The sequence below is a fragment of the Rattus rattus genome, chromosome 8 (genome assembly GCF_011064425.1).
Source record: "Rattus rattus isolate New Zealand chromosome 8, Rrattus_CSIRO_v1, whole genome shotgun sequence".
Taxonomy (NCBI): Eukaryota; Metazoa; Chordata; class Mammalia; order Rodentia; family Muridae; genus Rattus; species Rattus rattus.
In genome coordinates this window covers 16509710-16529525 of record NC_046161.1, presented here as the reverse complement: position 1 = coordinate 16529525, position 19816 = coordinate 16509710, and the positions used below count along the sequence as shown (strand labels likewise).

The following is a 19816-nucleotide window of genomic DNA, read 5'->3' as shown; positions in this document are numbered from 1 at the left end:
TATCATTGAGTAGAGGATTGCTCAACTTCCATGTATATGTGGGCGTTCTTCCATTATTGTTATTGAAGACCAGCTTTAGCACGTGGTGGTCTGATAGAATGGGTGGGATTATATCTATCTATCTGTATCTATTGAGGCCTGTTTTATGATCAATTATATGGTCAACTTTGGAGAACGTACCATGAGGTGGTGAGAAGAAGGTATATTCTTTTGTTTTAGGATAGAATATTCTATAAATATCTCTTAAGTCCATTTGGCTCATTGTAGGGAGCGGCTAAAGATGGCGCCGACATCCGGTGGTCGTTGGTGATAAACACCTGCAATGCACATGTGTTGGCATTTCTCCGGCAGCTTCAGGCTGGAGTGATATTCGTGCTAATGAGGTATTTCATGCTCCACCAATCCCTAGAGGACAAGTATATAGCCATATCCTGTCTTGTATATAAGGCTGGTGCCTTTGTTCCTCGGGGTCCCGCTTATCAACAATGAGGTGTTCCTGCAATAAAGGCTGTTGAGAAGAATCCAATGGTGTTTTGTCTTCCTTGCTGGACGAGGTGGGCGTTGCAACTGGTGACCATATACAGGGATCTGAGGACATCCCTCGTGGATTCAGAACTCTTCAACATCAGGACGGCGACGTCGGTAAGTTCCCAGATGGGACAATAAAGCTCCTGGATAAGGGACTATAAAGCTCCCGGGTAAAGGGACTATAAAGTTCCCTAATAGGGACAATAAGGTTCTCTGGAGTAAGCAGAGATGATGAAAGCCTTGGTTTAGAGGCAAAAAGTTTGTGGAATACAGCAATGTTGTTTTTCCCCAATTGATCCTCTGTGGGTTGGACTAGCACTTTTGCCTTTTACCCTTTTTGTGTGGTGGTGTTGTTACTGTTTGAATTGCCACCGTCCCGGGCATGAGTGCATTTGCTGGGAAGAGCCCACTAATGATGAGCTACAAGATCGTGTGTAAATAAACACGTCAGCCCGCCCTGCTCGTAAATCGATCGTAAATAAGCTCGTAAAGCATGGGAAACTCACACTCCACCCCACTCCTGTCAGCTCTTCAGGAGCTTCTTGGTCAGCATAAGCTTAAAATCAAAAAGAAAATCCTGTTGACTTTTCTTGATGAATGTGACTGTTGTGCTCCGTAGTTTATAGTGTCAGGATGTCTTAGTTTGAGAGCATGGGACAAGTTAGGAAAAGATCTAGATAGGGAAACAACAGAGGGCAAGCTTAAACCAGGGACAAAGCCGCTTTGGCAAATGGTCCGTGCCTGCTTAGAAGATAAACGATGTGAAGAAGCTGTTAGGACAGGTCAGAAAATCCTTACAGAGCAACAAGAAAGTATGTCAGAGGGAGAGAAAGTTTTGAAGGAAGGAAAGAAAAGAAAGGGAGGAAACGGAGTAAAAGAAAAGACAGAAAAACCAAGGAGAGGATAGAGAAAGACAAGAGTGATAGTCCAGACCTAGAGACAAAGAAAATATATCCCTCTTTAAAGGCATTGACCTTGAGAATGTCTAGTGACTCAGAGCTTAGTGAGAATGAATTGGCAGACCTTGAGGAAGAAACCGCTCATAAATAAAAGTTCCCCAGATAAGGACTCCGGGTATGGAGCAAGTGTACTGAGAAAGGAAATTTAATTTTATGGACCCCGCTCTAGTGGCAGTGTGTTGGTTAATAGCCAACGTTATTTTTTTTTTTGAAGCATAGTGTTTTATCTGTGCTTGTCCTCACAGCCCACAGAGTAGGGGGGAGCAAAACTAGCTGCGGAGCTGCTGCACTGAGCATGGAGACTTCTCAGTCTCACCCAATTTTTCTGGCTCTTCAAGAGCTGTTTGAAAGAAAAAGGCTTAGGATGAAAAGAAGCAATATAGAGAGATTTCTTAGTGAATGTGATGCCATTGCACCTTGGTTCGCTGTCTCTGGGAATCTCATGGTAGACAGCTGAGATAAGCTGGGGAAGGATTTAGATTTTGCTTGGGAGCAAGGAATCTTAAAGGCGGAGCTTCAGCCGGTATGGCACTTAGTGCGTAGCTGCCTAGAAGATCAGAAATGCTGTCAGCAGGCTATAAAAAAGGAACAGGCTGCATTAGAAATGCTACAGGAGGAATGATCTGAAAAGGCTGAGAGTAAGGAGGGGGAGGATTCTAAGGAAAACAAGAACAGGAAAGGAATTTATCCATCCCTCAAAGAACAGGATCAGAAAAAAAAAATTCCAGTTGCTGCCTTTAGTGGCCTGACCTTCAACACTTGCTCACAGAAGGAGAGTGCTCATTAAGAGAAGTTCTTTAAGGGAGCCTGCCTTATCTGCCGGCCTTATTCCAAGAGAGGAGTTGATCTCCAACATTAAGTTACATGGAGAGTGCTTTGATCCTATCCCCTCAGCAGCCAGTTTCTGCCCCTATGGTCAAAATGCCCCAGGTTTAGGGACAGGAGAGCCCCTGAAGTAGTTTCAGAAAAAGTCTACAGCAGACTGTGAGTAACTTTGTTTTGCCAGATAGAATAGGCTTTACTCTAAGACGATAAGAGGAGAAAGTCTTGGCACCGGCTCTTCACTTACTCCAACTGGAAGCTGTGGCCAAGGTCAGGATTAATGTTTTCTTTTCCATGGGCCTTTAGCCCACTGAGACAGTTTTGATAAAGGGCTGCTACTGAGGTCCTGAAAGTCCCAGGTGAAATGGTTACAATTCTTTTGTCAACCACTTGATGAAAAGATCATTTAAAAACATTAAATGACTTTCAGAAATTACTAGGAAGCATAAATTGGATTCGACCCTATAAAAATGCCCAATGTAGAGTTACAACCACTCTATGAGATCCTGAGAGGGGATTCTCAGCTTACTTCACCCCATGCTTTAACCAAGGAAGCACGATTATCCTTAAGGAAAGTAGAAGAAAGACTGGAATAGGCAGTGCTAAGAACGTACAAGGAAATGGAAGAGCTCCTTTTGTGTATACTGAGAACCTTTTGTCAGCCTACAGTAGTGCTATGGCAACAAGGACTGCTTCTTTGGATTTATCCCCATATTTCTCCTAATAAGACCCTTGAATATTACCCTTCTGCCATTGCACAGCTTGCTATGTTAGGTGTAAAATCTTGTATTCAGCATTTTGGTATTTTACCCAAGAAAATTATTATACCATATACTGCAACTCAGGTGGAAACATTGTGTGCCTTGATAGATGATTGGGCCATATTACACTGTAGTTTTGATGGAGAGTTTGACAATCATTATCCTAAGGATCCTTTGTTACAATTTTTTACTGAACATCCAGTGATTTTTCCTAAGGTCACTGCCTCAGAGCCTTTGTCTGGAGCATTAGATATTTATACAGATGGCTCCAAAACAGGTGTAGGTGCCTATATGGTTGATTCTCAAGAACCAGTATTAATTCAATACAGTCCAGGCACCCCCCAAATTACAGAATGTAAAATTGTATTAGAAGTTTTTAAAAGATTTCATAATTCTTTTAATTTAATTTCTGATTCTGCTTATGTAGTTAATGCTGTGCGCTCACTTGAAATTGCAGGGCCAATTAGGTCGACTAGTACTGTATGTCAAATTCTTTTAGAATTACAAATATTGATTTGGGCCAAAAAAATAAATTTTCAAACAACATATTCGAGCCCATACTAATTTGCCTGGTCCCATGACCAGCAATAATGCCCTGGTGGATGCTAGTACTCGCAGAGAGTTTATTTTTCATGCTGCTCCGGTTGATCTCGCTAGAGAATTTCATCAAAAGTTTCATCTCCTGCCTTCACTCTTCAACAAAAATTTAAAATCTCTAGAGCTGGAGCTCGTGATGTGGTGTTACATTGCCAGAATTGTGTTCAATTTCACCACCCTCCTCAGGTGGGAATTAACCCTCGTGGTCTGATTCCACTAAAACTTTGGCAAATGGATGTCACTCACATATCTCAATTTGGAAATTTAAAATATGCTCATGTTTCTGTTGATACCTGTTCCGGTATTATACATGCTACTCTGATGACTGGTGAAAAGTCTCGTAATGCCATTAGTCATTGCTTAGAGGTGTGGGCAGCCTGGGGAAAGCCTGATAGTCTCAAGACAGACAATGGGCCTGCCTACACAGCAAAGTCCTTTCAGGCATTTTGCCAGACAATGCAGGTCAAGCATACTACTGGATTACCGTACAATCCCCAGGGTCAAGGAATTGTGGAAAGAGCACATCGTACCTTAAAAGAGCTTATACAAAAACAAAAAGGGGGAATTGCCTATGGCAGAACACCAAGAGAACAGTTGTCATTAGCGCTTTTTACTTTGAACCATTATGACTAATGCAGAAGTAAAGTGGAATTATGTCTTAACTGATGAATGGCGTGGCCCAGATCCCGTGATTTCGAGATCTAGGGGAGCTGTTTGTGTTTTCCACAGAATCAAGACAATCCAATTTGGGTGCCTGAGCGTTTGACTAGCAAACTGCCTCCTGCTACTCCTTACAATGGAACTACACACTCTATTATTGCTGGGAATGGTAATCCAGGTTGATTCACTCACTCTGTGGGCTATTGCCAGATCCTGGCCAGTACTTATGCCAGTTCATAGCAATTCTACTGTATTGCCAACCTTTTTCTCCACCTTTTGTTTGTGTGATGTTCTTTGTATAGTGCCAAATGGAGAATTGCCCCAACGGTATACTGCCACTAAACTTTCTTTGTTGCATACATTATGTTTCACTCTTAAAAATTCCTTCCAGCCTTGTATATGGCTGTGAAGAACAACATTGGCTAATTGGTTAGATCCTGTTAGCAATAGTGCTATGGGCACTGGAACCATCCTGGCTGCTTTGAGTCAAGTTACCCAAGGAGCCTCTTCAGGCAGTGGAGACACATCAATCAATAATTCTGCTAAGTTGAACATTACAACTTTGATTATGATGCATAATTGTAGTTTTCCATCACGCCCGGGGCAAGGCAATCACACACTGGATAACTCTACCTGTCGTAGAGTCCTACCTACTTGCCCCCATATCAAGAGTTTCCACCTGATTTTACCCCATGTCAAAGTCCTACAATTCCTACTGGGATTTGAATTTTCCCCTCCTCTTGGCAATGTACAGTATGATCGCGGGAAAAATAAGACTGGCAAGTGTAATTTTTGGCCTTGGTATCAATGGATATTATCAAATGAACTGGGAGAATACACATCTCTAATTCCTTTTGCCTGATTATTAGGTGAAGACTTTACATTGTATAATATTTCAGCCACTAGAACAAATAACAAAACCAGTTTAGTAAATGTCAAGATTAATGGCCCTTTAGTAAATGATACTGCTGTTCGTGCTTCAATATGTGTTAGGCCACCTTTCTTCTTTCTGATAAGCACTAATGTAAGCGATGATGCTTTAAATTGTAATAATTCTGATGTAGTCTGCTATTTAGCTGAATGCTGGGATGGCACCAATGATACCGCAGTGATGGTCAAGATTCCCTCCTTTGTGCCAATCCCAGTAGAAGCCAACCCAGATAATTTTCCCATACTTCATTTACTAAGAACCAAAAGGGATTTTGGTATTATGGCAGCTATAATTTCAGCCATTGTACTACCAGCCGCTGCAGCAACAATAGCCGCGATTGCTATGACTAATCAAGTACAGACGGCTGAGACTATCAATCAGATTGTGGGAAGAACCGCAGTGGCACTAGAGATACAAGAAGAATTTAATACACACTTGGCATCTGGCCTTCTATTAGCTAATCAACAGATAGATTTAATCCAAGAACAAATTGAAGCATTATATCATATGACACAGCTGTCCTGTGTTTCCTCCCTTAGAGGCTTATGTATTACTCCTTTGCAAGCCAATTTTTCTCAGTATTCTCAACAGAGCAAAGAAATCTCGAATTATCTGAAAGGAAACTGGTCTGTGAAAGCAGAGCAACTATCGAGGCAATTGCTGATGCAAATTGCTGTCCTTAACAGCACTAGATTGGAACCTATCACGTTTGGAGATTTCACCTCATGGATTACTAATGCTTTCTCCTTTTTTAAAGAATGGGCTGGGGTTGGGGATTTAGCTCAGTGGTAGAGCGCTTGCCTAGGAAGCGCAAGGCCCTGGGTTCGGTCCCCAGCTCCGAAAAAAAAAAGAACCAAAAAAAAAAAAAAGAATGGGCTGGCATGTTTGCCTGGGGGGGCATTGTCCTTTTGGGATGTGGAGTATGTCTATGGCTTTTCTGCCGTTTACAACGAGAACATGCCAGACACAAAGCGATTGTTTACCAAGCTATGGTTGCCATTGAAAGTGGTACGTCTCCCAACATATGGCTGGCCTCTTTAAAAAATTAAGAGTTCGCCCTAGATCATTTTTGTCACTGTCATGTGAAGCCATTGTATCCAGAGACGGGCAACTTTCCTCGGGCTCAGACCAACCTAAGACAGGGGCCCAGTGGCAATAGGGTAACCCAAGGATGGGTAAGTCCAAGTCTCAGAGAGGAACGACCTAAGACAGGAGCAATGACATAAATTGACATGACACCCAGATCTAGACCAGTCATTTTTAGAAAACAAAAAAGAGGGAGATGTAGGGAGCGGCTAAAGATGGCGCTGACATCTGGTGGTCGTTGGTGATAAACACCTGCAATGCACATGTGTTGGCATTTCTCCGGCAGCTTCAGGCTGGAGTGATATTCATGCTAATGAGGTATTTTATGCTCCACCAATCCCTAGAGGACAAGTATATAGCCATATCCTGTCTTGTATATAAGGCTGGTGCCTTTGTTCCTCGGGGTCCCCCTTATCAACAATGAGGTGTTCCTGCAATAAAGGCTGTTGAGAAGAATCCAACGGTGTTTTGTCTTCCTTGCTGGACGAGGTGGGCGTTGCAGTTCATGACATCTGTTAGTCTGTCTATGTCTCTGTTTAATTTCTGTCTTCATGATCTTCCATTGATGAGAGTGGGGTGTTGAAATCTCCTACTATTATTGTGTGAGGTGCAATGTGTGCTTTGAGCTTTAGTAATGTTTCTTTCATGTATGTAGGTGCCCTTGTATTTGGAGCATAGATATTTAGGATTGAGAGTTCATCTCAGTGGATTTTTCCTTTGATGAATATGAAGTGCTTCCTTATCTTTTTTGATGACTTTTAGTTGAAAATCAATTTTATTCGATATTAGAATGGCTACTTTAGCTTGCTTCTTCAGACCATTTGCTTGGAAAGTCATTTTCCAGCCTTTCATTCTGAGGTAGTATCTGTCTTTGTCTCTGAGGTGTGTTTCTTATAGGCAGCAGAATGCAGGGTCCTCATTGCCTAACCAGTTTGTTAATCTATGTCTTTTTACTGGGGAGTTGAGACCATTGATGTTGAGAGATATTAAGGAATAGTGATTATTGCTTCCTGTAATATTCATATTTGGATGTGAGATTATGTTTGTGAGATTATGTTCTCCTGTATTTGTTTAAGAAAGTCATTTATGTCCTTCCTTTAGGCCTCTATCATCATCATGGAATGTGACTTTAAATCCAAATCTTGCTTTTATGGTGTGATGGGGTATCCAGGAATTGCTATAGTGGGAGAACTGGGTTCCAATGATTCCACGTAGTCTTGGTTTCTACTGTTTATGTTTTTGAGCTTACCTTTTGCCATCTGCTTATCTCTAGTGTTACCAGTCCTCACTGTCTCTGACACCAGCCTGTCCCTCCTGTGATTCTGCTTGTGTCAGAACTACTCAGAATCCAGGTGTCTCTGTGATCCTATGATTCTGGGATCTTGAGATCCTGGTTGCATCCAGTCTCCTGGGAGTCAAGCTTCTTCTGTGATTCTGTGATACTGTATCACTGGACATTTCATATCACCTATGATCCTGGGAGTATTAGAGCACTTAGGAGTCAGGCTTCCTCTGGGTGTTTTGGGAGTGGTTGTGGAGCGATTGCCCAAGGTTTGCTCAGGGCACCGGTTCAGACTGGAAGGGACCTGTGCTCCTGGCTGGGCGTGGGTTCCTGCATCCCTGAATCCAAGGGGTTCCAATTACTCCCAGTGTTGGGGCACTTGTTCTGGCCCCCTCATTTCTCTACAACCAGCTCTTTCTTTATTTTCTTCCATGGTTTTTTGGAATATATTTTGTAGTCTTTTAAACTGGGAATCTTCTATTCCTATTATTCTTAGGTTTTGTCTTTTCATATAGAAATTAATTTCCTAGCTATTCTGTATTAGAAACATTTCAGATTTGTTATTTTCTTTGATTGGAGTATGAACTTCTTCCATAGTATCTTCTATGCCTGAGATTCTTTCTTTTAATCTCTTGTATTCTGTTGGTGATGCTTGCATCTGTAGATTCTGTTCTCTTTCCTAGGTTTTCTATCTCCAGAATTGCCTCCATTTGAGTTATTTTTGTTGCTTCTATTTCTACTTTTTGGACTTGAACAGTCTTATTCATTTCCTTGACCTATTTGATTGTATTTTCACATATTTTCTTAAGAGATTTGTTTCTTCTTTAAGGATTTTCTCCTGTTTGATTTTATTTTCACGTGTTTCTTTAAGTAATTTATTTATTTCCTCTTTAATGGCTCCTATCATCTGCATAAGATAAAAATTAATGTCATTTTCTTGTTCTACAGGTGTGATATGATATCCAAAGCTTATGTAATAAGGCATCAGCATTGTGATGGTAGAATATTGGACTGTCTTCTGCATTTTGTTCTTATGCTTCTCTTTAGCCATCTGATCATTACTGGTGTTGGCTGACCTGGTAGATTCTGAGAGTAGGAGGACTCTGGGATTCATTCTCTTGGGTAGCAGCAGGCCTCCCATAAGGCAGGAAGAGCTGTAGACTGTGCTGTAGACCTGATTACAGGTAGAGATGTGAATGGGAAATAAGATGGAGCTCTTAAATGACAGTCTAACCACATGGATGCTGGGCTTGCTAGTGGGACAGGAGGCAGGGGAATAGGTTACAGTGTCTCACATGGTTCTCCTGTGTGGGAGCCAGCCCCCAAAAAGACAGGCAGAGCTTCAGCTGGAACAAGAGACGTTAGAACTAATGTTGGGAGACAAAGTTATATGATCTGTGTATTGGAACAACATGAATTTATTCCTGCTTACTGAGTTCTGTATAGATAAAGAAATATTTTGACAGCCAAGCTACAAGAATCCCCCGACCACATTACCTGACTAATTTCCACCTCACTAGTTCCTTACTTCCACTGTGGAACCTGGCTATCTCTGGGAAATATAATAAAAACGTCCCTTAGAATAAGACAAAATCTTTAACAGATAAACATCTGACAGAGGATTAACATCCACAATATACAAAGAACTAAAAAAAATAATAGAAACAGGTGACCCACCTAAAAATGGGTCAGTAGTCTAAGCAGAGAATTCTAAACAGAAAATATCAAAATTGCTAAAAATTACTGCAAAAAAATTGGTCAACCTAAGCAATTAGGGAAAGGCAAATAAAATAGAATTATCCTCTTTCTCACCCCAGTCAGAATGGCTAATATCAACAAGACAGCTGACAACAAATGCTGGTGAGGTTGTGGGGAAAGGAGACTCCTTATTCACTGCTGATGAGAATGCAAATTGAGGCACACATTCTAGAAAACAGTGAGAAGAATGTTCAAAAAATCTAAAATATAAATAAGTCTTCTGTATGGCCCAGCTATACTACACCTTCACATAGCCACAAAAGAATCAATCTCAAGCTTATTTCTCAGATTTTCAACCTTATTTAATTCTGAACCCTTTGCTACACAAATTGAGTAAGCAGTACAAGTCAGAAAGCTATAACATGTATCAACAGTAGGTGATCTTGAAAATTTTTGATGACTCTCAGAGAAGAAACACATGAGAGAGTGATCATAGACATATCCACTGATTTTCTCCCAGGGATAAGACATTGAGATGTTAGAGCCTTCTTCTTGTGTAGTCTCTGCCCTTGAGGAGCAGGGAATGAACATCCATTGATCAATTTGTATAATAAGCTTCAGAGGGATACAGTTCCCAGGGCACACCATAACTCTTATAATTACCAAGACAGAACTTACCTCATGTCTTTCCCGGAAAAAATCATCCAGGTTCTTTTCTCCATGTTTGATTTTTTCATCTTTTTCTTTTAGACAGACCTTCTATCATTCATAACCAACATTCCTGGAGCAAGTAAAATTCAAAGGAATTGAACCATGGTGAGTACATGCCAAGCCTATATAGTCCATGATGGAAATGATAAATGAAGTGGTTGATAGTAAGAGTATTAACTTTACAGCTATTATATGTAGAAGTTGCTCTTATGTGTACTATCTGAAAAACTAGAGTCAATAGGATATTTGCTTTAAGTTACATTTTTATAGTGACCATTTACTTTGAATCTATATGTTGTAGGTAGATTGTTGAGGAAATAATACGGTTTTTATTTTTGGTATGCTTTTTGGGTTTTGTTTTGATTTGATTTGATTTGGTTGGTTGGTTGGTTGATTAGTTGTTTGGGTTTGGGGGTCGTTTTTTGCTGTTTGTTTGTTTGTTTGTTTGTTTGTTTGTTTTACCATGATGCTCTGATACCGAAGACTCCCCTGAACAAAAGAGTTTAGTTACATAGTTACCATTGTGAGTTATACAATGTAGACATGGTGACATAATTTAAAGTAAAATTGTTCTCTCATTTTGCATTTTATGATCTCAACCAAGAAAGCCATAGCTTCTATTCTCTCACAGCCTACAATAAGCATTTGTGACTTTTCTTTCACACTTACTTGCTTGGGACTCTCTCAGGCTTCGTCTGATAGACCAGCCTCCCTTTCTACTCCTAGTTTCCTTTTGTATAGTATGCTCACTAGAATTTCTCTTCAAGAGGAAAGAGTTGGCTTGCTGTTAGCAAAGAAATTAGTTTCTAAAATCTGAATTTATCTATAGACAGCATATTCTTGTCTCTCCTTTACAGTGTGAAGATGAAAACAGATTTAAAGACCAAGATGTTTTCTATTTTTTTAATTTAAGGGGAGGTACATGAATGAAGTACCATAAATTATGCAGTAATTCATTTGGGTTTTCCACATTTGGGGAAATCTCAGGAGTCAGAACATCTGGAGTACAATGGTTATTCACATTTTTGATCATAGTGTCTTCCTTGCCAAGGAAGCATGGTGGGCAAATGTTTTATTAATTATTTCTCAAATAAGTAGAATTCCAAATGCCTTCAAGTATTACCCCTATGAAATGCAATAAGTACTTGTAGAGGGTAGACTTTGCATACATGCCAAAACATATGAGGATCAGGTATGAGACAATGTTCAGAACTGCACTGAGAAGCAGGTGATCAGACATTTTGTTCGAACACCAACTATTTCCTTTCTATTTGTTGAGAATTCTCGATGTAGATGTTGATAAATTTATGTCTGTGTCCACTTACATTCAATTACTCTACTGAGCAAAAGTAATATACAGATTTTTGAAGAGACACTATAAAAAACCTTTGGTGCATAAACATTGGAATAATACAGGTGAAATAAGAAAAATGGAAGAATAGCAGAGATTAGCTACAATGTCCTCTCTGCCTCTTACCACTTAGATTTAGAAACATTAGAGAGTCATTGGCAACTTTTTTTTATTCATTTGAGTAGGTCTCATACTCAAGCAGACTCTGTTAGCCAGACATTAACATAATTTTTCTACTTGTTCCAGCTCTTATTTCTTATCTTCTGTTACAGAAATCTTGAGCTTCTCCTTTCATGTATAATAATGTGAAAAACTCATACTGCTGTGCCTCTATCCTTAACTTTCTCTGTTCTAAATCCTTTGTTGGGTCCAAGCCACAAGGAAAATTATAATTTATAAAGTGATTTTTTTCAGTGCAGTCAGTGCACTGTATCATCCATCATCCAGCCTTATCTATCATCTATCCATCATTACCTCTCTGTGTATATCTCTATGTATTTTGGGAGTTGTCCTGGACTGTTTCTGACATGTCATTCTTCACTATTCCTTCAACAACTGTGCACTTAAACACTTTTGCTAGGAACACTTGCTTCCTTGATTCTTTCATTTGGGCTATTAATTTTCCCTGCTAAAAAAAATCATTATTCTCATATCTCCAACTAGGTAATTCTTTTGTCAAACACCCATCCTCAGGGACTCCATCCCTTAATTCACCAACCCATACTGCATTCAAATATGCCTTCTGCACCAATGGGAGGAGAAGCCCTTGATCCTGCCAAGGCTGAATCCCCAAGTGTAGGAGAATGTCGGGAGGGGGAGGGGGCTTGGGTGGATGTGTGGAGGAGCACACTCACAGAAGAAGGGGGAAGGGGAATGAGATAGGGAGTTTATGGATGGGAAACCTGGAAAGGAGATAACATTTGAAATGTAAATAAATTTTTAAAAATAAAAAAAAAGAAAGATGCCCTCTGATCCCATTAAGCAAATAAACTTTATCCTAGTGTTTAATTATTCGGTATTAAAACTGCCACATCCTACATCCATCTCTACTTGTCAGAGGTGAAAATGTGAGTGACAAAACAAAACTGCATCTTTATTTCCACTACATCAAACACAGACCTGCCCAAGGAAACTTTTCTTGAAGAAGCACTTCCACAAAACTTTCAAGAACCAATAAAATTCTAAATCAAGTCTTTGGCAATTATTGATATAATTTACCTTTTTGTCCAGCAATACAGACACTAGGAACAGAGCAAGTAGATTGTTTATTACATGTGAACTACTTAAGAGGATGGTATTTATAATGTAACAGTTCTTTTAAATAATAGTTTAGTTGTTGCTTTTACTATAGATAGGAATTCATGAGACAGGCTAACACTGCAGTGAACAAAATTTCTGTGTAGTTCTTGGATGAAGTCTAGAAACTTGCAGATGCTGGGTAAGCATTTAAACACTGAACTACAACCCCAAGACAATGTGACTTCTGAATACCTCCAAACAAAACCTGTAGCATCCAGACCCTCTACTTTATCTTTCAGATTTAAGGTTCATTCTTTCTGCTTTCTCTTTTCCATGTATATTACACTCATCACAGAACATGTTCATTATTTTTATCTTAAACTTTGGTTTTAAGAAGCAATATCAGGAAATAAAAACATGCTACTGACTGAATAGCTTCTTACCTTAATCACATTTAAGAAGAGGGGTTTTTAGTCAGAAATGGAGGGTGTTTGGTCATTTTATATGCAAATGAATGGATGAAGAAAATGAGCATTGAGTATTTTCAAAGATGAAAGTTTAAAAGAAATTTTCTTATATTCTAATCACCCCCATCACCATCAATTCTTCATTAATGTCTCCTAGCATTCAATGTCTGCATTTATTCTTCCTATTGCCTTTGTTTTAATGGCAGGATACTTAGGAAAGAACCATGAGCCATGTGCTGATGACTCAAAAAAAACATATTCTTGAGGCTTCTATAGGAAAGGATACATTGTTAGATTACATAAAAATATTAATTGAAGGGAAAACAAGATAAATTGTTGGGACATACAGGTGTGTATGCTGGGGAATGAATAAACTACAATCGATTGAAGAGCTAGGGTAGTAAGTAGAGATGTTTTTTCTATATCTTTCTCCTATATTACTTATCTTGTGTCATGTACTGTTTTTCTTTGGAGCTAGAGTTGGTGAAGATTTTTAGACAGATGCTTAGGCTGTCCTACCAATGTTACATAAGTAGAAAGTTATTTGTTCATATGTTCATTGTTTCATTAATTTGGCTGTCAAAATGGTGTCAAAATCTTCCTCTTTGTCAAATAATCATGTGATATTGACACCTGATGAAAATGGAAATCATCCAGAGAGCCAAGAAATGTATCACATACACAAAATAGCCAGAAATTAAAATAATAAAGGTTTCTAAGAATGAGAGTTCAGAGATACAGAGAAGGTATGATCATGAACATGATCAAAATGTTCTAAATGATCAGAATTTAGTGTAGTCATTGAAAAACATTGAGAAGAGAGACTGTGCATCAGAGTGTATCTGTCATAAAGAAAGGATTTACTGTACTTTTAGAAACTGAATGTTTTGATCTAAATACTTCCAGAGATTCGCTGGTCTTTATGTGGTTTAAAATTTGGAGAGTTACTAGTTCTAATAGAGATAAGAGAAGAAGGAAGGTTAATATTATGAGACAGTCTTATCAATGAATGAGAAAATGCAGGATTCCTAATTTTCATAGTAATGAAACTGTTATGTATGTTTATCTTAATACATAAAAGGACAGACATCTTAGAGACTATGGTGTATGTTTCTCAATCTTTCTCTCCCATAGGTGTCTAGCTTATTTGTCAACAGCATGAAACCAGGAAACCAAACAAGTATTTTAGAATTTTTACTTCTGGGATTTTCCCAAGATCCAGAGCATCAACCCATGCTATTTGGACTGTTTCTGCTCATGTTTGTGGTCACTGTGCTTGGGAATCTGCTCATCATTCTGGTCGTCAGCATTGACTCTCACCTGCATACTCCCATGTACTTCTTCCTATCTAATCTGTCCTTTTCTGACATTTGTTTTATCACAACAACAATCCCTAAGATGTTGGTGAACATCCAAACACAAAGCAAGTCCATCACCTATGCAGAATGCATCACCCAGATGTATTTTTTCATGGTCTTTTCGGGCATGGACACATTCCTCCTCACCGTGATGGCCTATGATCGATTTGTGGCCATCTGTTACCCCCTACACTATCCAGTCATTATGAATCTTCATCTAAGTGGCTTGTTGGTTCTTGTATCATGGTTCATTAGCTTCTCATATTCTCTGATTCAGAGTCTGTTAATGCTGCGACTGTCCTTCTGTACCAATCAGATAATTAAACACTTTTATTGTGAGCATGCCACAGCCCTCATGATAGCCTGCTCAGACACACTAATCAATCATATCCTCCTTTACATACTGATATGTGTCCTTGGCTTTGTTCCTTTCTCAGGGATCATTTATTCCTACTCTAAAATTGTTTCCTCTATTTTGAGAATCCCATCAACAGATGGAAAATATAAAGCATTTTCTACCTGTGGGTCTCACCTATCAGTGGTTTCTTTATTCTATGGGACAGGCCTTGGTGTGTACCTTAGTTCTGATGCATCTTCCTCTTCTAAGAAGGGCATGGTGGCGTCAGTAATGTATACAGTGGTCACACCCATGTTGAACCCTTTCATCTACAGCTTGAGAAACAAAGACTTTAAGAAAGCTTTACAAACACTTGGGACAATACTTTTTTAAAGTTATAACTTTACTTGTTTCAGTATTCTGAGATGACAAAAGTAAAATTGTGAACCAAAATAATTTGTCCCTTAATTATGTATAATTTTTATCCAGTTTGTTCTTCTGTCTTTGATCAAAATTATATAGAGAATACTTTCAGCTGAAATTTTTATGATACCTCATTCATTATCTTCAATCTATCCTCCTCCCCTCTTATAAGTGACATGTTTTTTCACTTCAGTTTAATGTTTACATTTCTTTAGGTCTATACAACCATTCAAATGACAATTCATGAGTTGTTTAATAAAATTTATAAATTAGTTCATTTTTAGAACATAAGACCATATACAGGTAAACAATACATGTTGCTATAAATGCTATATTAATTACTGATGTAGTAGAATATATGTTGTTATTAGACATTACTTTCTGGACAGGCTGGACCTAACCATGAATGTCTCTACTCACCACTCAGAAATCACTACTGAGATTTTGGACCTGAATTTTTCTACTGGAGAGAAAATTTTATCTTTACCTCCTGACTGAAATGTTCTTCAATGATGTGGATACTTTTGTCCTCCTGGCTTCTATGTTAAAATGTTAGAAACAGGGTGATTGTATTAAAAAGAGAAGGATTGGGAAGCAATCTGGTTGATTTCTAATGCTGCCCTCAGGAATATAGCTCTTTTAAAAACATAAGACCCAGGGAGCTTTCTTGCCTCTGCTACAACAGAAGACCATAGTAGGAAAGCGCCATCTATGAACCAGAAAATTGGCTCTCAGTCAAAACTGCATCTGACTCCATCTGTGCCCAGGGCTAAAACTGTCCCACAGCCCTCCGAAACAAAACCTGCCAGGAGAAGCTGGTCTCCCAAGAGTGCTTTCACTCCTAAACCCCCAGGTCAGACCCCACTTGTGCCCTACTAACTCTCCAAAGAAGAACCAGCCAGGAGTGTACAGGGCATAAAAACCAACAAGCAGCCTGGGACAGGATATTCCAATCTCCATATGCACCCACAGCTAAGAACACAGACCTCTGGACCCAAAGCCTGCCAGGAGACAGCTGACCTCCCAGGAGTGATCACACTCTTAAGATCACAGGCTCACAGACCCACAGGAGTGCCAAGCTCCACTCACACACAGCACAACTAACATCAGAGATAAGCGGGTGGAAAGAGGCAAGAGCAAGAACCTAAGCTACAGGAACCACTACTACTTGGCATCATCAGAACCTAGTTCTCCCACGACAGCACATACTTGATACCCCATCACACCAGAAAAGCAATATTTGAATTTAAAATAACATCTCATGATGATGATAGAGGACTTTAAGAAGGACATTAGTAATTCCCTTAAAGAAAACAGAACAGAGGTAAACAAGTAAAAGCCCTTAAAAAGGAAACACAAACATCCTTTAAAGATAAACATTAAAAAAAACACAACAAAACGGGTGAAGGAATTGAACAAAAATATCCAGGATCTAAAAATTGAAATAGAAACAGTAAAGAAATCACAAAGAGAGACAAATCTGGAGAGTGAAACCCTAGAGAAAAAGATCGGAAGTCACAGATACAAGTATCACCAACAGAATATAAGAGTTTGAAAAGATAATCACAAAACCAGGAAAGCAAAGAACTTCTAGAGGAATCACCATACCTGACCTCAAGTTGTATTACAGAGCAATCATGATATAAAAAAAACTTCATGGTATTGGTACAGAGGCAGACAGATAGATAAATGGAATAGAACTGAAGCCCCAGGAACAAACCCACACCTATCTTTGACAAAGAAGCTAAAATCTTCCAGTGGAAAAATGAAAGCATTTTCAACAAATGGTGCAGGTTAAACTGGAGGTCAGCCTATTGAAGAAGGCAAATTGACCCATTCTTATCTCCTTGGACAAAGATCAAGTTCAAGTGGATCAAACACCCTCACATAAAACGAGAAACACTAAAACTAATAGACGAGAAAGTGGGGGAGAGCCTTGAACACATAGGCACAGGGGAAATTTTCCTAAACAGAATGCCAATGGCTTATGCTCTAAGATAAAGAATTGAAAAATGGGACCTCATAAAATTGCAAAGGTTCTGTAAGGCAAAGAAAACTGTCAATGGGACAAAACAGCAACAAACAGACTTTGAAAAGGTATTTACCAATCCTACATCTAATAAAGGGCTAATATCTAATATATACAAAGAACATAAGAAATTAGACTTCACAGGATCAAATAAATCAAACTAAAAAGTGGGTTAAAGAGCTAAACAAAAAATTCTCAACTGAGAAATACTGAATGGCTGAGAAGCACATAAAGAAATTTTCAACATCCTTAGCCATCAGGGAAGTGCAAATCAAAAGAATCATGAGATTCCACCACACAACAGTCAGAATGGCAAAGATCAAAAACTCAGGAGACAGTAGATGCTGGTGAGGATGTGGGAAAACAGGAACACTCCTCATTTTTACTGGGATTGCAAGCTGGTACAACCACTCTGAAAACCATTCTGGCAGTTCCTCAGAAAATTTGACATAGTACTAACCTGAGGACCCAGATATGCCACTCCTGGACATACACCCAAAAGATGCTCCAACATAAAACAAGGACACATGTTCATAACAGGCTTATTTATAACAGCTAGAAGCTGGAAAGAAGCCAGATGTTCTTCAAGAAAGTAATAGATATAGAAAACGTGGTACATTTACACAATGAAATACTACTCAGCTATTAAAAACAATGACTACATGAAATTCTTAGGCAAATGGAGGGATCTAGAAAATATCATCCTGAATGAGGTAACCCAGTCACAAAAGAACACAAATGGTATGCACTCACTGATAAGTGAATATTAGCCCAAAAGCTTGGAATACCTAAGAAAAAATTCACAGATCATATGAAGCCCAAGAAGAAGGAAAACCAAATGTGAATGCTTCATTCTTAGAAGGGAGAACAAGATACTCACAGGAGGAAATACAGGGTCATCCAGAGACTTCCCCATCTGGGGACCAATCGCATAGGCTGCCACCAAACCCAGTCACTATTGCTGATGCCAAGAAATACTTGCTCACATGATAGAACTGTCTCCTGGGAGTCTCTTCCAGAGCCCAACTGATACAGATAAAGATGGTTGCATCTAACCATTGGACTGAACATGTAGGAAGTAGAAAAAAGACTAAAGGAGTTTAAGGGGTTTGCAACATGATAGGAAATAAACAATATCAACCAACCAAACCCCAACAGAGCTGCCAGGGACTAAACCACCAAACAATGGCTACACATCGAGGAACCCATGACTCCAGCCACATATGTGGCAGAGGATGGCATTGTCTAGTATCAGTGGCAGGAAAATCCCTTGGTCCTATGAAGGCTTTTTCCCCAATGTAGGGTAATGCCAGGGCATTGAGGTCTAAGTGGGTGGGTAGTAATGAAAGCATCCCCATAGAAGCATGGGGAGGGAGAGGGGATATATGAGGGGGAAGGGGATAACATTTAAAATGTAAAAACATAAAATATCCAAGAAAAATAACATTAAAAAGAGAAATAACAGCAGAAATCTTTCCAGATACCGTTAGTAAACATGGTGTGTATCAATGATGGTTTTCCTTCTCTGCTTTATTAATTGTATTTTATTTTTGACTTGCTGAATATAAAAAAGGAATGATTTACTTTTTAAAAAACCAAGAATCAATACAACCAGGAGCTGGTTCATTAAGAAAATCAACATGATAAATAAACCCTTACCCAGACTAACCATAGGACACAGAGATTATCTCATTTAACAAATTAGAAATAAAAAGAGAAATATAACAACAGAAAATGAGGATATCCAAAAATAATCAAATCCAACTACAAAAACCTATATTCAACAAAACTGGAAAATAGTGATGAAATGGACAATTATCTAGACAGACACTAAGTATGAAAGTCAAATCAGGATCAGATAAAACATCTAAACAATCCCATAATGCTGAAGAAATAGAAGCAGTCATTAAAAGTCTCACAACCAGCTGCCGCCGCGGAGAGCTCGTAGGCAGCACCCCACGAGCAAACTTGAGCCTCGGGACAACAGGTAAGACCAACTTTTCTGCTGCAAGCGACCTGCCTGATGAACTCAGGACACACAGAGGCAAAATTCCTCTAGGACCGAGCACTTCCGGTGGTTAGGGGGAGTCCCAAACCCGTGGATCCCTGCCCACAGCAGCTCTCTGCTCCCAAACCCCCTGGGAGAGACACCTCACCGCCTGGTCAGGTGGGCACTCCTGAGGCTGCAGAGCGGAAGAGACCAACAACGCCCAAGAGGAAACTGTATACGGCCTCTGGGTTCCCATAGAGGAGGGCCCAGGAGCAGCAGGACCGCTGTGTCTGACACACCACCAGAACCTGAAAGGACCTACCAGATAAACAGTTCTCTGCACCCAAATCCCATAGGAGGGAGAGCTAAACCTTCAGAGAGGCAGACAGGCCTGAGAAACCAGAAGAGACTGCACTCTGCACACATCTCTGACACCAGAGGAAATCACCAAACGCCATCTGGAACCCTGGTGCACAGAAGCTCCCGGAAAGGGCAGAGCAGATCTTCCTGGTTGCTGCCACCCCGGAGAGCTCATAAGCAACACCCCACGAGCAAACTTGAGCCTCGGAACCACAGGTGAGACCAAC

At 39.6% G+C, this 19816-nt stretch overlaps 1 protein-coding gene across 1 annotated transcript; it reads left to right on the top strand.

The window, feature by feature from the left end:
* The first annotated feature begins 14250 nt into the window (after nucleotides 1-14250).
* Nucleotides 14251-15180, top strand: LOC116906949 (olfactory receptor 7D4-like). Its single transcript, XM_032909869.1, has one exon. It carries the CDS (start codon nucleotides 14251-14253, stop codon nucleotides 15178-15180), a length of 930 nt encoding a protein of 309 aa, XP_032765760.1.
* Nucleotides 15181-19816: the final 4636 nt, after the last annotated feature.

What these genes read in the sequence shown, in the direction of transcription:
- LOC116906949 (XM_032909869.1), top strand. Translation starts at nt 14,251, where the DNA reads ATGAAACCAGGAAACCAAACAAGTATTTTAGAATTTTTACTTCTGGGA.